General features: G+C 41.5%; 1 protein-coding gene across 6 annotated transcripts in view; it reads right to left on the bottom strand.

Moving 5' to 3' along the window:
* Nucleotides 1–19,058, bottom strand: part of MARF1 (meiosis regulator and mRNA stability factor 1) — a 243,654-nt gene that overhangs the window by 186,990 nt on the left and 37,606 nt on the right. For 5 of the 6 annotated variants that reach the window (XR_016312994.1, XM_089679093.1, XM_089679095.1 and 2 more), the window contains exon 4: nt 69–237. Coding sequence is in view for 4 of the 6 variants with exons in the window: in XM_089679093.1 (XP_089535219.1) it covers nt 69–237 (169 nt within the window). In the remaining 2 variants the exon portion in view is untranslated. Of the gene's footprint in view, nt 1–68; nt 238–19,058 lie in introns of those variants that run through there. The other variant, XM_089679098.1, reaches the window with a different exon arrangement.

Genomic DNA, 19,058 nt, shown 5'->3' with positions numbered 1-19,058 from the left:
TAAAAGGTTCAGATTACATGTAGAAGAAAAAAAAAAAAAAACACAAACAAAAAAAAAGTAAAGTTTACCACAATTTTGTGAAGCTTTACAGAAATTCTTAGTTTGCAAGATAGTCGTATCCTTCACGTTTCCTGGGGTTCCACAGCCATTACACAAGGGTAGTGCAGCAGTCTGGGTGCTCGGGGGTGGAATATTGGGCCACATTTTGTTGCCATCAATTATGCTATTGGTAGGGGGCTGCAGAAATAAAACATTAAAGAGATTAAGCAGATTTTCAGCAATTATAGAAAATACCTGTTGATAATGCCAGAAGTTTAGTGTCCTCCTCACTTCCCGTACACCAAACAGAGCAAAATAGTGTTTTCCATAGGACACTGATCTCCGCACATCCCACGTAATTGAGAAACAGAGGAAGACCTGTTTTAAAGTCATGCCTGGCTCCCTACATAGATACAGTGGAATGACTGGAGAGTCAGCATAGACAAAGAACAAGAAGGGCTTTATTTGCAGGATTACCAGGTGAAAGACAAAAAAAAAAAGCCCCAAAAAGTATAAAAAGGAATAAAACAATCCAGCCACCTCATCTAAGCGTTAGTAAGCTGCAGTATATTACATAACACATTTAGAACAGTTTGCTACACAAATTTCTTTTGCTGAAAAATTTCTGGCAAATTCAGCGCAGGTTTGAGTGTAAAAGGATTCCTTTAGAGACTAGTAGACAGATGTCAGTACTGTAACAATCTGGCTGGCAGAAAAGTTTGTTGCGTCTCACTACTACCTGTTGCCTTACAAATTATATATTAAAAGAGGAGATTTTAAATAAAGCTCATCAAAATGACCAGGATTACTGTTAATGAACATACGGTGACCTTGTTCCTGTAACTCTCGCCCATTACCCTAAATAACAGAAGAAGAGCTTTGTGTTCTCTTTTGGCATTACTTCGCAGTAACGGAATCCCATATAAATGGCACTTCCCCTTTGCTCTCAATGCCACGCATCAGGGGAAACAATATTACTAGAGATGAGCGAATCGAACATGACGAAGTGGAATTCGTTCCGAAGATTTGGAAAAATTCTATTCGCGACGAATCCGAAGATTAGCAAACTTCGGATGCACGAATCGAATTTTCCCAAAAATGGCGGCGACATGTGTGGCGACGGAGAAAATGGACAGAGAAGATGGGGCGGGGATCTCTGGGAAGGCGCGCAGACAAGGCGCGCTGACCCATAATGCATTCATGACATGTGATCGCATTAGCCAATCAGCAGCCAGCCAGCACTGTGTAATGGTGGAGCTATAAATCACGCTGCTGACGGCTTCCGCTTTTTAACCGAGGCCTGTGTTTGGCTTCCGAATACTGCTGCATCCACCGCCACCCTGCGCCATGTGTCTCTGTCGTCTGCTCACGCTGCTGACGGCTTCCGCTTTTTAACCTAGGCCTGTGTATGGCTTCAGAATAATGCGGCCTCCACCGCCACCCTGCGCCATGCGCCTCTGTCGTCTGCTCACGCTGCTGACGGCTTCCGCTTTTTAACCTAGGCCTGTGTATGGCTTCAGAATAATGCTGCCTCCACCGCCACCCTGCGCCATGCGCCTCTGTCGTCTGCTCACGCTGCTGCCAGGTCCATACTGATTCATGGCCCCCTGTACCGGCTCCTCATGAACGTGGTTCAGCGGGTTTGCATCACTTAACGGCAAATCGTTGACAAACGCTGGGACGTTCAGTGTTGTGCGCATTAAGCCAGACACCAAAGGGCAGCACAGACCTGTTATTACTCGCTCAAGCATGGCTGAACAAAACCAGTCTCTACCACAAATTGGACCCAGACCTGCCCAGGGTCTCGTAAGTAGATTGCATGGAGGAGTAGAGTTCATTATTGGAATTAACTGTGAGGGACTTTTAAACCTAGGCCTGTGTATGGCCTTCAATTGAAGCTGCTTCTGCTCCGCCACTCTGCCATTGGACTCTTGATAGTAGTCTCCCCACGCTGCTGCTGGGGGGACTTTTTAACATAGGCCTCTGTATGGCCTTCAATTTTAGCTGCTTACGCTCCGCCACTCTGCCATGGGCCCCTGTACCGCCTCCTCATGCTGCTGCCAGGCCCGTAATCTGCCATGGGCCCCCGTACCGACCCCTCATGCTGCTGCCAGGCCCGTAATCTGTCATGGGCCCCTGTACCGCCTCCTCATGCTGCTGCCAGGTCCAGAGTGTGTCATGGGTCCCTGTACGGCCTCCCATTGCTGCTGTCTCCATCGCCACACTCTGCCATGTGCCACTTTCAGGTCTCCTCACACTGCTGGTGGGTTCCATTTTGTCATAGGGTGCTGTATGGCCTCCCATTGCTGCTGCCTCCACCGCCACACTGTGGCTCCACACTCTGGTTTTGGCCCCGTGACTGCCCAAATGAGTGAAGTGTGCGGTGATTCTAAGATCGACGGCACTCATCTGCATGTCATACTGACTGACAGTATTATTTCTCTTCCCCAGCAGACTCCAAGGGCATTTAAATTAAAGGTACAGTGTTCTGCACTAATATAAAGGCTCTCTGAAGCCTAGAAACACCCTTTTTATAAGTTAAATACGCAGCGAATATACTCGGCACGAAGCGAATTTATTCGGCGAATTCGGCGAATCAGCCGAACCGATTTTGAATAACTCGCTCATCTCTAAATATTACCTACGCACACCTGACGAGTTACAAGTCTTTTGCACCAATTTGCAGCTGCCTTATATTGAACTTCTGGACTGGTATCGAGGATTTAGAGATCCTCTCTTAACCCACCTCATACGCCACAACCTACACCAAACCACCATTGAAGAAAGGAAGACTTCACAAACACTATGCTTCAGAACGTCAACCTTCACCATCTGGCTCCAGAACCTTGCGAGACCGTGACAAGGGCTGACAGTGCAACAGCCCCATCCTTATAAAATTCCATTCTGCTGGACTCTTGTTCTTGACTGGATTAGCTTAACAGGATATCAACAGTCCTGGTCACGTTGACACAGACTTTATATGCAGCCTTGATTCCTAATGATACCTATTCAGGAGGCACTAATGGAGAACGATAGCCCTATGCTATTGATCTAGCTCTTACCTCCCTCTCCTGAGCCCCCCTCCTCCCTCCTTTCCTTCACTCTCCTACCCTTTCATTATCCCTCTCACTTCCTCTTTCCCAAACTCCACAATTTTCCTACCCACTCTCCCTCCTCCCCCATCTTTTCTACTGGAGAAGAGAAGTTTTCTCTTTTGTATGTCCAATTACAATAGCCATGTTTATCCTTTCAATATGATACGGTATTACATTAGAAATATTGATTTGATCATAGAAGTGCTGATACATAGGTTCCTTGGTGACCACAGCTGTTAAACCATGGGACTAGATTGTATATTGCATCAATACAAGTTTGGAAATAGCATTTTTGTTTGTTGGTTAAACCGTCCTTATAGAGGTTTTTATGCAGAATAAGACGGTCTGCTAAAAGCTGGGGTTTATCAGGAGAACCCTCTGTTTTTATATAGTTAGACTACTTTGTCCTGGTATACTCGATCATTCGTTCACCCTCCCACCTCCCCACCAGTGGGTGCGTTAATTCATAGTGACAATTCTGGCCATTTTTAGACTACTGCAAACCCAAATTAATAATCTCGAGGTCTTTGTATCTGGTGTTGCCACCAAATATCGTCTTTGCAATTCTCTCAGCTGAAGGAATGCCTTTATCGGTTCTTAGTCTATTTCTCGATTTTTTTTTTTTTCCAATTATTGTATGGTCTGAATCGTCCATTTCATTGCACATTAACATGGCATATTCCACTCTTGGAGCAATCCTACAGTGATTTCTCATAATATGCAAGGGCTGAATATTCCGGAAAAGAGAACTAAAATTACGGAGGAAACTTAAAAAAAGGCTAAAGCAGCTTTTGTTTTTCTACAGGAGACTCATTTTTATAGCGCACTCTGTACCAAAATTGACAACTTATTCTCCTTGGGCATATCATGCCCCTAACCCTCAAGCGAAAACAAGAGGGGTATCCATTCTCATAGGACGAGATTCAGGATTTGAGTACATTCATCATTTAGCAGATTCATACGGCAGATCTTTCTCAAAAAGGGAAATGCAATGGTGTTCAGATAACTTTAGCAAATGTTTATTTTCCTAGCAAAGCATATGTGCGGTTTTGCCATAAAACAATAGATGAGCTTATGGTATTTGCTTCTAGTTGTATACTTTTGGGTGGCGATTTTAAAATCCCACTAGATCCACTTCAGGATACCTCCAATGGCAAATCTGCAATTTCTTTTAAGATACTGAAACAAATAAAAACCTTACTTGGATCGCTTTGATAGACTCTTGGCAAACTGTACACCCCTCTGATCGAGATTATACATTTTACTTGGCAATAGACAAAAAAAGTACTCCAGAATTGATTATCTGTTTATCAGTCAGAGGGATTTGCGCACTTTAGAAAAGGCGGATATTGGGGTACAAACCATTTCGGATCATGTACCCATATCCATTTCATTAAACTGTCAAAACAGCCCATAGAGTGTGCAACCAGAGATTGAACCCAACATTACTATCAGACCCCTCCAATTTGACTCAAATTACCAACTCTCTCCGATTTTATTTCAGAAAGAAAAAAAAACTCTTTGAATATATATCGCCTTTAACCATCTGGGAAGCCCATAAATGTGTGCTCCGTGGGGATTTTATTAAATTTAGCTTCAAAGCAGAGAAAGGGAAAAAAAAAAAAAAAAAAAAAAACACGGCATTAGCACTGACAACAAAAATTTCCAAATTAGAAACCCAACATAAACTCTCAGTAGCAGTTCAAACAGCGATGGAACTCTTGGAGGCGCAGCGTGAATTACAAAACCTCCTAAACCTACACACAAAATGCATTTTGTTCTTCAAAAAAGGATTCTTTTATGAACATGGAAATAAAAGCGGGAAGTACCTAGTTGAAGCCTTACATGAAGTTCGAATGTCATCCCATATCTCTAAGATTAGAACTTCAAACCACCAATATTACTGACAAGATCGCTGGGGAATTTCATAAATACTACTCCAAATTATATAATCTTACGTTGCAACATAAATGGTCAACTTTTCAGGAATGCAGGTCTCAAATTATAAAAAGACAACATAGCACAGAGTGGTATGCCCAAATTAAAATTGAATGATTCTGAGATGCTGGAACACCCAATTACAGAGGAAGAACTTTTATTAGCCATTAAAGCACTAAATTTGGAAAAAGCCCAAGCCCTGATAGTTATACGGTTCAATACCATAAAAACATTAATTATCTTAAAAGGACCCTCTATTGAAAGAATTACATTTTTTTTTTTTTTTTTTTTTTTTTTTTTTTTAAAAAGGTCCGCAAAAACTGCCAGGCACTTTCTGCATGGCCCATATCACAATTCTACCTAAACCAGGGAAGGACCCCCACTGAGTGCTTGAGCTATAGACCCATTTCACTGTTGAATCTTTATTTAAAATTACTAGCAAAAATTCTAGCATCTCAATTACATGAATTTATTCCACAACTCATTGGTCCTGATCAAGTTGGTTTCCGCTGAGCAGGGAAGCTAAAGATAACGTGATTAAGGCCTTTAATGTGATACATACAGTTGTGTTCAAAATAATAGCAGTCAGACATCACTAACCTGATCAATCACTGTTTTTGGTAGAAATTATATTTCTACATGGCAAATAATTTACTAGCAGGTGTAGTAGAGTAATAGAAATCCAACAGTCATGACATGCATGCTGCTGATTCTGTGTAATTGAATCACTAATTGAAAGGGGCATGTTCAAAATAATAGCAGTGTGGAGTTCTATTAGTGAGGTCATTCATTCTTTGAAAAACAGGTGGCAATTATTGCCCTTATTTAAGGAAGGAAGGCAGCAAATGTTGTACATGCTGGTTACAGTGCATTTCTCTCTGAAATTCTGAGGAAAATGGGTCGTTCCAGACATTGTTCAGAAGAACAGGGTACCTTGATTAAAAAGTTGATTGGAGAGGGGAAAACAAAAGTGCAGAAAATGATAGGCTGTTCAGCTAAAATGATCGCCAATGCTTTAAAATAACAACCAAAACCTGAAAAGACGTGGGAGAAAGCAAAAAACTACCATTCGAATGGATAGAATAGCCAAAATGGCAAGGACTCAGCCAACAATCAGCTCCAGGAAGATCAAAGAAGGTATAAAGTTACCTGTGAGTACTGTTACAATTAGAAGACACCTATGTGAAGCCAAGCTATCTGCAAGAAGCCCCCGCAAAGTCTCACTGTTGAAAAAGACGTGCTGAAGAGGTTACAATTTGCCAAAAGAGCACATTGACTGGCCTAAAGAGAAATGGCGCAACATTTTGTGGACTGATGAAAGTAAGATTGTTCTTTTTGGGTCTAGTGGCCGGAGACAGCTTGTCAGACGACCCCCAAACACTGAATTCAAGCCACAGAACACTGAAGACAGTGAAGCATGGTTGAGCATGCTTCTGATACTACGGTGTCGGGCCTATTTATTGCATACCAGGGATCATGGATCAGTTTGAATACATCCGAATACTTGAAGAGGTCATGCTGCCTTATGCTGAAGAGGAAATGCCCTTGAAATGGGTGTTCCAACAAGACAACGACCCCAAACACACCAATAAACGTGCAACATCTTGGTTCCAGACCAACAAGATTGACGTTATGGAGCGGCCAGCCCAATCACCAGATAATAATCCAATAGAAAACTTGTGGGGTGACATCAAAAATGCAGTTTGAGGCAAAACCAAGAAATAGAGAAGAAGAACTGTGGAATGTAGTCCAATCATCCTGGGCTGGAATACCTGTTCACATGTGCCAGAAGTTGGTTGACTCCATGCAACACAGATGTACAGCAGTTCTCAGAAACAGTGCTTATACAACTAAATATTAAGTGATTCAAAGGAAAGCAAAATCTTCAAACATTTTTCAGTTTATATAGTGAATGTTTGAGTTTGTAAAGAAGAATACACACACTGCTATTTTTTTCAACAGTCGAATATTCACTTTTCTTCAATTTTTTTTTTAAGAGGAACAAAACAAAATTTGATATATCTTTCTTCATGTTTTGATTTGGAATAGAATGTGTAGTGTTCTCAATGCATTTGTGTGTATGGAAATAAAAGCCATTAGAAGGATTTTTAGCTTTATTCACTTTTTTCAACACTGCTATTATTTTAAACACAACTGTATGTTTGGGGGAGACCATGCTGAGGGATATCTCCTGTCAACAGACGCAGAGAAGGCCTCTGACAGGGTCACATGGGATTACATGGATACTATTATGCACCCATATTGGATTGAAGACTCATGATGACATGGATCTCATAACTTCATCAAAACCCCTCAGCTAAACTGAAGATCAACGGCACATTGTCTGAATCAGTTCAAATTAGGAATTGTACTGGACAGGGATGTCCCCTTTCACCTCTTATGTTTATACTCACATTGGAGCCTTTCATCAGAATGGTAAAATCAGAACCCCTCAATCGGAGGTTTGGATGTGGGTTCTGCCACATAAAACCACAGCCTATGCAGAGTTCTTACAATTTGGTTATATATCGAACTTGAAAATAAAATTATAACAAGTCTGAAGCTCTTAATATCTCTGTACCCCCAACTGCCCTACGGGAAACACAAGACAACAGCTCCTTCCAATGGGTTTCTAGTGCACTCAAATATTTAGGAGTTAGGCTCACGCCTCAATTATCCGACCTTTCCCACATTAACTATAAACCACTCCCCCAAGACTTGTCAAATTGGACTACAAAACCCTATTCGTGGTTCAGCCAAGCAGCGGTGATCAAAATGACACTCCTGCCTAGAATTATATTGATTCCATACCCTACCTATTCACATACCCCCTAGTTTTTTTTTTGTTTTGTTTTTTTTTTTTTTTTTTTTTTTTTTTTAAAAACTACACTCAACAATACGTTCCTTTATCTGGTCCCACAATAGACCCAGAATTAATTTACAGCTTCTTTCCAAAGCTAAAAATGCTGGAGGAATAGGACTTCCTAATTTCTTACACTACTATTACACTTAAATATTAACCAGAGTGATTGATTGGAACTGCCATAAAGATATTAAGGACTGGGTACACTTAAAAAGCCCTCAGCACTTCCATTTCTTAGAGGTTTCTACTCTGGGTTCCAGAAAAATAATATTCCCCACAAGTGAAACCTCCATTGATTGGTATTTAGCAAAGCATATAAGATGTTCGGTATAGCTTCCTCTCCAGGTCCATTAACACCTAAAATAGATAACCCAGACTTTATCCCGGGACAAATTCTGGCCAGAGCCACCTCTGTGGACTCGGGCCCTCATTGGATAATTGCACAATGTTTAGATGCAGGTAAATGTAAAGGGTTTGAACAATTGAAAAATGAACCAAATACACCTGCCTTTACCGATTGGAGTTATGTCCAGTTCCACACCTAAATTCATTCTTATCAAATAAATAATTTTTTTTTAGACCCTTGACTCCCTTTGAATCTACTTGTTTGAAGTGCACAATGACAGAGAAAGTAACATCACTAATATATAAATGGCTACAGACCTCTGAGATGGGCACTACTATCAGATTTTGTTTAGAATGGGATCTTGCTTTGAATACATCCTTCACAGATAAACAATGGACAAATGCTTGCATCTTAGCTCAAATGTTTGTTAGGAACAAGATTTCAGGAAACCTCAAACTATTGACCAATTGGTATGCAACCCCGAGTAAGTTGAATCATTGGTTTCCATTGTCATCTTATAGTGGCTGGAGATGTGGTCTACACTAAAGGTACCATGTTACATGTTAATCTATCACAGGGACCTCCCTGGAGTTCACCCCAGGCTGCTGTCTGCTCCATGACAACCATTTTTCACCTAAAAACAACACACAAACACTCTGGTGAGGCATTTACTGAATGCTGCCAAATCTATTATTCCTCGATATTGGAAATGCACATATACTCCCAAGAACTGGGCAGCACAGTGGCTAAATGGTTAGCACTTCTGCCTGGCAGTACTAGGGTCGTTGGTTCGAGTCCCAACCACGGCACCACCTGCCTGGAGTTTGCATGTTCTCCCTGTCCCTGCGTGGGTTTCCTCCAGATACTCCAGTTTCCTCCCACCCTCCAAAGACATGCAGGTAGGTTAATTGGCTGCTGTCTAAATTTACCCTAGTTTATGAATGAGTTCGGGACTTTAGATTGTACGCTCCTTGAGGGTTAGAGACTGATGTGAATGTACAATATATATGTAAAGCGCTGCATAAATTGACGGCGCTATATAAGTACCTGAAATAAAGAATGGCTTTGCGCTGTTGAAGAAATAGGTGACATGGAGGAGGCAGTAGCAGTCTCCAATTATACCTCTGTTAAGTACCATGCGATGTGGAGGCCCTGGGTTATATTCTGTTATTTTGGATTTTTATGATAGTCTCTACACTGGCTGATTGGGCGGATATTCAAGAATCACATTTTTGCCTTCTTATGATTGAGTTGTTCTTGACCATGCTACATACCATACAGTGATTTATGCTTTTTTAAATCTACTCTCCTATATCTTTTCAGTCAAAATTTCTCTTCTCCATATAAAAACAAAATATTTTTTAAGACTGAAATGCAGTGTTAGTGAAACAATGAACTACAGTACAGCAGCTAATGCTTAATTACTGATACATTTGTGCACCTATGCTTTTGTTCCATATACGGCTTTGTGTATTTTTATACAATGTTTTTGCTACAAACAAAATTACTCTAAATAAAAAAAAAAAAAAATATATATATATATATATATATTTATACACACACACACACACACACACGTTTGTGTGAAAATTATAGCATCTACAAACTATGGTATAGTGACTTGAAAAAGTATTCCTACCCCTGGAAATTTTCCACATTACAACCAAAAATTTAAATGTACTTTATTGGGATTTTATGTGATACACCAAACAAAAAAGTGGCACATAATTGTGAAGTGGAAGGAAAATGATAAAAATGGTTTTCAAAAATTTACAAATAAATATCTGAAAAGTGTGGTGTGCATTTGTATTCAGCCTCCTTTACTCTGATACACCTAACTAAAACTTAGTGGAACTAATAGGCTTCAGAAGCCACCTAATTAGTAAATAGAGTCCACCTGTGTGTAATTTAATCTCAGTATAAATACAGCAGTTAGTGAACAAACAGCATCATGAAGGCCATGGAACTCACCAGACAGGACAGCGATAAAGTTGTGGATAAATTTCAAGCAGGGTTAGGTTAAAGAAAAAAAAAAAAATCCCAAGCTTTGAACATCTCATGGAGCACTGTTCAATCCAGCATCCGAAAATGGAAAGCGTATGGCACAACTGCAAACCTATCAAGACATGGCCAGCCACCTAAACTGACAGGCCAGGCAAGGAAAGCATTAAATCAGAGAAGCAGCCAAGAGGCCCATGGTAACTCTGGAGGAGCTGCAGAGATCCACAGCTTAGGTGGGAGAACCTGTCCACAGGACAACTTTTAGTCGTGCACTCCACAAACCTAGCCTTTATGGAAGATTGGCAAGAAGAAAGCCATTGTTAAAAGAATGCAAACAGGACTTCTTTTGGCTGTTTGCAAGAAGCCTTGTGGGGGACACCGCAAACATGTGGAAGAAGGTGCTTTGGTCAGATGAGACCAAAATGAACTTTTTGGCCTAAAAGCAAAAAGCTATGTGTGGCGGAAAACAAACACTGCACATCACCTTTAACCGCATGCCGCCCAGCCACTGTACATATACGGCGGCAGGGCGGCACTCACAGGCAAAACCACGTTTTAAGACGTGTGTTTTGTAAACAAATAGGGGGCGCGCCGCCGCATTTGTCCCGCGGTTCTCTGCCGCAGATGTGAGTCGCCGGGTCACAGCCGCTCCTTAGCGGCTATGTCCCGACAATCGGCGGCAAACAGTGACAGAGCACAGCTGCAGTAGCTGTGCCACTTCCCTGACAGCTCGAGGATGAGCTGATCGAGAAAACAGTTTCTCTCGATCAGCCTTGTCCCGCCCAGCACACACCCCCGCCCCCCTAGTAAAACACTCCCCTCACTCCTATAACCCTTCCCTGCTAAATAAAGTTAACCCCTTCCTCCCCATTGCCATTAGTACAGTGTCAGTTTTTTTTTTTGCACTGATCACTGTATTAGTGTTTTTGGGGATGTCAGTGACCCCAAGTCAGTACCCCCCAATGTCAAAATGTCCGCCGCAGTCCCGCCATAAGTCGCTTTGTCGCTGCCATAAGTCCCTGATCGCCGCCATAATTCGCTGATTGCCGCCATTATCAGTATAAAAAAACCCCTAAAAATCCCAGTATCTTTCCCGCCATTTGTAAACGCTATAACTTTCACGTAAACCAATTAATTTACACGTATTGGGTTTTTTTTTTTTTTAGCAAAGACATGTCGCAGAATACATTTTGGCAGAAATTTATGACTAAATTTGATTTTTGCATTTTTTTTTTTACTGGACATGTTTTATAGCAAAAAGTCCAAAATATTGTTTTTTTTCCCTCAAAATTGTCAGCCTTTTTTTTTTTTTATAGTGCAAAAAATAAAAACCGCACAGGCGATCAAATACCACCGAAAGAAAGCTCAATTTGTGGGGGAAAAAAAAAAAAGGATGTAAATTTCATTTATGTACCATATTGCATGACCGCGCAATTGTCCGTTAAACTAGTGCAGCGCTGTATAGTAGAAAAATGGCGTAAATTGCAGTATTTATACCATAGTTTGTAGACGCTATAACTTCCACAAAAAGCAATCAATATACACTTATTGGGATTTTTTTTAACAAAAACATGTAGCAGAATACATTGTGGCCTAAATTTACAGTTGCAAGAAAAAGTATGTGAACCCCTTGGGATTACGTGGAGTTTTGCATGAATTGGGCATAAAATGTGCTCTGAACGTCATCTAAGTCACAACAATAGAAGAACACAGTCTGCTGAACATAATACTACACAAACATTAGATGTTGCCATGGTTTAATTGCACATAACATGTAAACATTCACAGTGCAGGGAGGAAAAAGTATGTGAGACCCTAGCTTAATGACTTCTCCCAGAGCTAATTGGAGCCAGGAGTGAGCCAACCTTGACTCCAATCAGTGTGATGATATTGGATGTGTTGCTGACAGCTGTCCTGCCCTTAAAAAACACACACCTGTTTTGGGTTTACTGGTTTCAAGAAGCACTGTCTGATGTGAACCATGCCTAGCAGAAAAGAGCTCTTAGGAGACCTACGATCAAGAATTGTTGACTTGCATGAAGCTGGAAAGGGTTACATAAGTATCTCCAAAAGCCCTGATGTTCATGTGTCCATGGTAAGACAGACTGTCTACAAATGGAGAAAGTTTAGCACTGTTACTACTCTCCCTAGGCGTGGTTGTCCTGTAAAAATGACTGCAAGAGCACAGCACAGAATGCTGCATGAGGTAAAGAAGAATCCCAGAGTGTCAGCTAAAGACCTACAGAAATCTCTGGCACATGCTAACATTTTTGTTGACACCTCTACAATAAGGAAAACATTAAACAAGAATGGAGTACATGGGAGGACACCACGGAGGAAGCCATTGCTGTCCAAAAAGAATATTGCAGCACGTTTGAAGTTTGCAAAAGAGCACCTGGATGTTCCACAGCACTACTGGCAAAATATACTGTGGACAGATGAAACCAAGATTGAGTTGTTTGGGAAGGACACACAACACTATGTATGGAGAAAAAAAAGGCACAGCACACCAACATCAAAACCTCATCCCCACTTTAAAACATGGTGGAGGGAGCATCATGGTTTGGGGCTGCTTTGCTGCCTCAGGGCCTGGACGGATTGTTGTCATCGATGGGAAAATGAATTCCAGAGTTTATCAAGACATTTTGCAGGAAAACGTACGACCATCTGTCCGCTAACTGAAGCTCCACAGAGGATGGGTGATGCAACAGGACAATGACCCAAAGCATACAAGTAATTCAACAAAACAATGGCTGCAACAGCACAGAATACGCCTTCTGGAGTGGCCCAGTCAGAGTCCTGACCTCAACCCGATTGAAATGCTGTGGCATGACCTTGAGAGAGCGATTCACACCAGACATCCCAAGAATATTGCTACACTGAAACAGTTTTGTGAAGAGGAGTGGTCCAAAATTACTCCAGATCGTTGTGCAGGTCTGATCTGCAACTACAGGAAACGTTTGGTTGAGGTTATTGCTGCCAAAGAAGGGTCAACCAGTTATTAAGTCCAAAGGTTCACATACTTTTTCCTCCCTGCACTGTGAATGTTTACATGTTATGTGCAATTAAACCATGGCAACTTCTAATGTTTGTGTAGTATTATGTTCAGCAGACTGTGTTCTTCTATTGTTGTGACTTAGATGACGTTCAGAGCACATTTTATGCCCAATTCATGCAAAACTCCACGTAATCCCAAGGGGTTCACATACTTTTTCTTGCAACTGTATAACCAACTGAGTTTACTATATATTTTGTATAGCTGAAAATAAAAAATATTGTTTTTCTTCAAAATTTTTGGCCTTTTCTTGTTTATAGCGTGAAAAATAAAAAGCGCACAGATGATCAAATACCACCGAAAGAAAGCTCTATTTGTGTGAAAAAAAGGACGTAAATTTCATTTGGGTGCAGCATTGCATGACCGCGCAATTATCAGTTGAATTAGTGCAGCGCCAAGTAGCAAAAAGAGGCCTGGTCATTAAGGGGGTAAATCCTCAGGAGCTCAAGTGGTTAACACACAATCCCCACCATAAAACATGGTTGTGGCAGCATCACGTTGTGGGGATGTTTTGCTTTAGCAGGGACAGGGAAGCCTGTCAGAGATGGGAAGATGGATGGAGCGAAATACAGGGCAACCTTAGAAGAAAACCTGCTGGAGTCTGCAAAAGACTTGAGATTGGGGCAGAGGTTCACCTTCCAGCAGGACAACGACCCTAAACATACAGCCAGATCTACAATGGAATGGTTTAGATCAGGGGTGGGCAACTGTGGCCCTCCAGCTCTTGGTGAACACCAAGTCCCATCATGCCTCTGCCTTTGGGAGTCACGCTTGTAACTCAGTTTTGCAATGCCTCATGGGACTTGTAGTTCTACAACAGCTAGAGGGCCACAGTTGCCCACCACTGGTTTAGATCAAAGCATATTCATGTGTTAGAATGGCCCAGTCAAAGTCCAGACTTAAATACAACTAAGAATCTGTGGCAAGACTTGACAGATTGAGCTATTTTGCAAGGAAAAATGGGCAAACATTTCACTCTCTAGATGTGCAAAGCTGGTAGAGACATACCCCAAAAGACTTGCAGCTGTAATTGCAGCAAAAAAGGTGGTTCTACAGGGGGGCTGAACACAAATGCACGTCATGCTTTTCATAGATTTGTAAATTTTGAAAACCATTTCCATTTCTCTTCCATTTCACAATTATATGCCGCTTTGTGCTGGTTTATCACATAAAAACACCAATAAAATACATTAGGTTTTTGGTAGCAACATGACATGTGGAAAAATTTCAAAGCGTATAAAATTTTTTCAAAAAAGGCAAAAAAATACATATATATAAAAAATGTAAGCAGCTTTTACTTTGACTGCCTATTACATTTCTTAAGATGCTAAAATGCCAGGACAGTACGAAACCCTATCAAACGACCCTTTTTTGGAAAGTAGACACCCCAAGGAATTTGCTGAGAGGCATGCCAAGTCCATGGAACATTTTTTGCCACAAATGTTTAAAAATAAAATAGCCATTTTTTCAAACACACAAAGTTGTCGGTTAAATGATATATTGCTCACGCATGCCATTGTTATATGGAATAACAGCCCAAAACACATTATATTACTTCTCCCAAGTATGGGGATACCACAGACTTTGGCAGCCTAGCCCCACACCCCCCAAAATCTAATGATCATCTCCAGGCTTTCAAAATGGCGTATTTCCTCATATCACTTCATTACCGCTTTCAGTTTCGGAGGCCCTAAATGCCAGGATAGTACAAACAGCCCCCAAATGCCCCCTTTCTGGAAAGTAGACACCACAAGGAATTTCACAAGAGGCATGGTGTGTATTTTGCAGATATTTTTGTCCCAGGTTTTTGAAAAAACAAAAAGAAAAGAAAAAATGCCAAATGATATTGGAAAACGAAAGTAACAAATGAGATCTGCAAAATACTCACCATTTCAAAAAAAGGGCAATTTCGAAGGGGTGCTTCTACTATCCTGGCATTTCAGGGCCAGCATTAGAAGCTTATGCCAGACATCACCCACTTTTCTAACCACTTGAAAACCAAGCCTTTTCTGACACGGTTTACTTGGGGGGAGGGGAAACTTGCTAGAAAAATTACTTTGAACCCCCAAACATTATATATATATTTTTTAAATTACAAGCCCTAGAGAATAAACCAGTGGGTGTTGAAATTTTATGTCACCCAGTATTTTCGCAGCAATTTTTCAAACACAAATTGTTTTGAAAAAATACACTTTTTAGAATTTTAATGCACAAAAACAATATACTGCCCAATTGTTTGATAAAAAGTGTAAAAGATGATGTTACGCCAAGTAAAAGAATACCAAACATGACAAGCTTTAAAATTGCGCATGCCCGTGCAGCAGCAACAAATAACACATTTTTATATCCATAGGCGACGCTTTAAAAGCCTTTACAGGTCACCACTTTAGATTTACACAGGAGGTTTAGTGCTAGAATTACTGCCCTCAAGCTGAAAATGGTGATGAAAATTGTGCATGGTGCAAATCTGTCTACATACCATACCATTTGCCTTTGCATGCAAACACGGGAATGGGGGTGAGGGTAAACTTATAACCAAATATTATTTAAAATTATTTGGTTTAAACCATTTTTGGATCACTTATCACACATATACATACATACACACAAATATCCCATGTGATAGCAATTGGCAGAGACAGGTATTCTTTTCAGAGAAATCTGGGGTCTATTAGACTCTAGATCTCTCCTTAGCCCTTATAGAATCTGATCACACTAAGATCAGTGTGATCAGATGCTTTCCCAATCTCAAAAAAGGTGATCTATATCTAATTTTTTTTTTCTTTCAGGTACTTATATAGCGCCGTCCATTTACGCAGCGCTTTACATATATATTGTACATTCACATCAGTCCCTAGCCCTCAAGGGGCGTACAATCTAAGGTCCCTAACTCACATTCATACATACACATACTAGGGCCAATTTAGACAGGAGCCAATTAACCTACCAGCATGTCTTTGGAGTGTGGGAGGAAACCGGAGTACCCAGAGGAAACCCACGCAGGGACAGGGAGAACATGCAAACTCCAGGCAGGTGGTGCCGTGGCTGGGATTCGAACCGACGACCCTAGTACTGCCAGGCTGAAGTGCTAACCATGTAGCCACTGTGCTGATTATATATATATAAAAATATATATAACACACACACACGTGCATATGATGAAAAGGCGTCTGCAGACAGCAGAGGAGCTAAAACCGGTAGTGCTGCCAGCAAACGGGGACTGATCTTGCCAACACTGCGTTTTTGGGGACACTACAGATACTAAGCAGCAAGTAGTTTAAAAAAATTGAGCGCTTTAACATTTATTTTCTTTAAACATTCCTTTGTTACATTTTTTTTTTTTTTAAAATACTTTGTGTATTGCAATGTTACCATAGTAACAGTGTACTACTCTGGGGAGCTAGGTATTTTGCGCACCAACTCTGTCGTGCAGTGCCCTCCTATGTTGGCAAAAGACCAGTGATGTACGGGTATGTCGCTGGTCCTCTAGCTGCCACCCATCTGCAGTACATTGCAGGCGGGTGGCCTGAAAGTGGTTAAATGATAGAGACAGAATGTCAATCAAAACTTGAGAAAGACACGATACAAATATTATAAACCATGTTTCAGTTCAGTGAGTTGAATAAAGCCCTGTCCATTGGCCCCTCAATGCGGCAAAGTCGGCCTTGTACCTTTAGCAGAGAAGCTGCCCCAAAGGATAACATTTCCACCTCTGTGCTTGACTGTAGGAATGGTGTTCTCAGGGTCATAGTCACCACTTTTCTTCCTCTGAACACGTCGAGACGCGTTAAAAGTCAAAAAGGGCTCAATTTTGGTGTCATCTGACTATAGCACCTTCTCCCAATCCTTCTCTGCAACAGATGAGCCTGTACATGGGCCCTCAAGGAGGGGGACCTTGTGGGCGCTTCAGAATTTCAATCCATGGTGGCGTATTGTGTTACCAATGGTTTGTTTGGTGACTGGTCCCAACTAGCTTAAGATAATGCACAAGCTCCTCCCATGTAGTGCTGGGCTGATCTTTCGCTTTTTTCATGATAAAAACTTTACCCCATGGGACAAAATCTTGCATGGAGCTCCAGACCAAGGGCGATTGTTATTTTGTATTTATTCCATTTGCAAATAGTCGCTCCAACATTTGTCTCCTCACCAAGCTTCTTGCTGATGGTCTTGTAGCCCACTCCAGCCTTGTGCAGGTCTACAATCTTGTCCCCGACGTCCTTTGACAGCTCTTTGGTCTTCCTCATGATGGTAAAGTTTGAATGGAAGAAAGCCAGGGTCAGGTGTCTTACACACAAGTTGTCGCTAGCAGCACCTTCCTAAATTGACAGGACTAAACTGTGTACCATACGAGCACACAGCCAGTATGTGCAAGCCAGAATTATTAAGAGTGCAGCATAAACATAAATCGAAGACACCGCTCACAACCAGCCTCAACCCCAGATCATTCCCATCAACAAGCAGCGGCTCCTGGTCACTCGCCCTCTCGTTGCAGGGAACATTTGTGCTGTTCTTTTCCTTTTCAGGATACCTACGAGTACGTTCCAACGCTGCATTCTACTCAGGATGTGCTTCGTAATCAGACGTGTCTCTAGATTGGCCGATATGCCTTAAAGAACCTTTTGTTACCTTATCGTAACAGATGTCGCAGGCTTCTCATCTATGCCCCTAGGGAGAGCTGTTCTCCTGCTTAAGTCTGCTTGTTTTTGGACGTTGAGTTAGCTTTTTTCCTCTGTCCTTCATTTCTCCACAACAATTTAATGACATTTATGATACAGTCTTGAATGCAAGGACAGCAAGCTTGTTCACTTATCCTATCTCAACACTTCAACCAGGATCTAGGATTCCTCACCAGTTCCTTGGGCTTCCCCCTCCCAAATCGATTTGTTGGCTCATACTTTGGCATTGTAGGACAGAAGAAAATTGATAACCAATTATCAGCCCCGGACGGTTTTGTTTGAGGGTAGATTTGGTTATCCTCTTAAGACCGAGAACTTGCTATCCCGGTTGGTAGTAAAAAGTGTCACTATGGCTGGAGAGGGGTGGGGGTTTGATCGGTATGGTGGACAGGTCACCTATGCTTAGCTTGTGGGGAACAAATTCTCTTAATCTGCCTTGCCTATTGCGCTTGATGTACCCAGTTAATGGGTTACTGCCCCCCCGTGGGAATCAGATTCCCTCTGTAAATCACAACCTAACTAATGAATAGCATTATTAAATAATGACCAAACTTCCCCATTTAAATCTTAAGAGTTCACATTCTAGGGTACTGATAGATACGCATTGGCATAAATTTTGTATTGCTGAATACTCTAATATATTATACTTGGATTGGGTTGGTAACTCAGATGGGAGTCAAGGGAATCCTACTCAATGTTTCATGTGTCTTTGGATGCCCTGCTTTAGCTTAGAACCTGGGGATCTTGTGATGTGAGTCCCCTTGACTCTCCTCCAAGATGGGGGCTTCCTCTGTTAGACATGTGGGAATACTGAATTCTACCACGATTGTAAAGGCGCTTACAATTGTTATTGGTTACACAGGTCTGCCTGCTACCTTTCTTGCGGAATATACCGGTTTATTCAAAGCCTGCCATTCTTCAGCTCTGGGGCAGTTTACATTAGGGGCGCTTAGTTTTGCCTTAATTCGGTGTTAGCCCCACTTGATGCAACTTTAAAAAGTGTTCACTTTATACATTTATAACTCAGAAGGGGTTTATACGGGGC

The sequence above is a fragment of the Staurois parvus genome, unplaced genomic scaffold (assembly GCF_062004578.1).
Source record: "Staurois parvus isolate SC_StPar_1 unplaced genomic scaffold, SC_StPar_1.0 ptg000217l, whole genome shotgun sequence".
Lineage (NCBI taxonomy): Eukaryota > Metazoa > Chordata > Amphibia > Anura > Ranidae > Staurois > Staurois parvus.
This window is presented reverse-complemented; position numbering and strand designations above follow the sequence as displayed.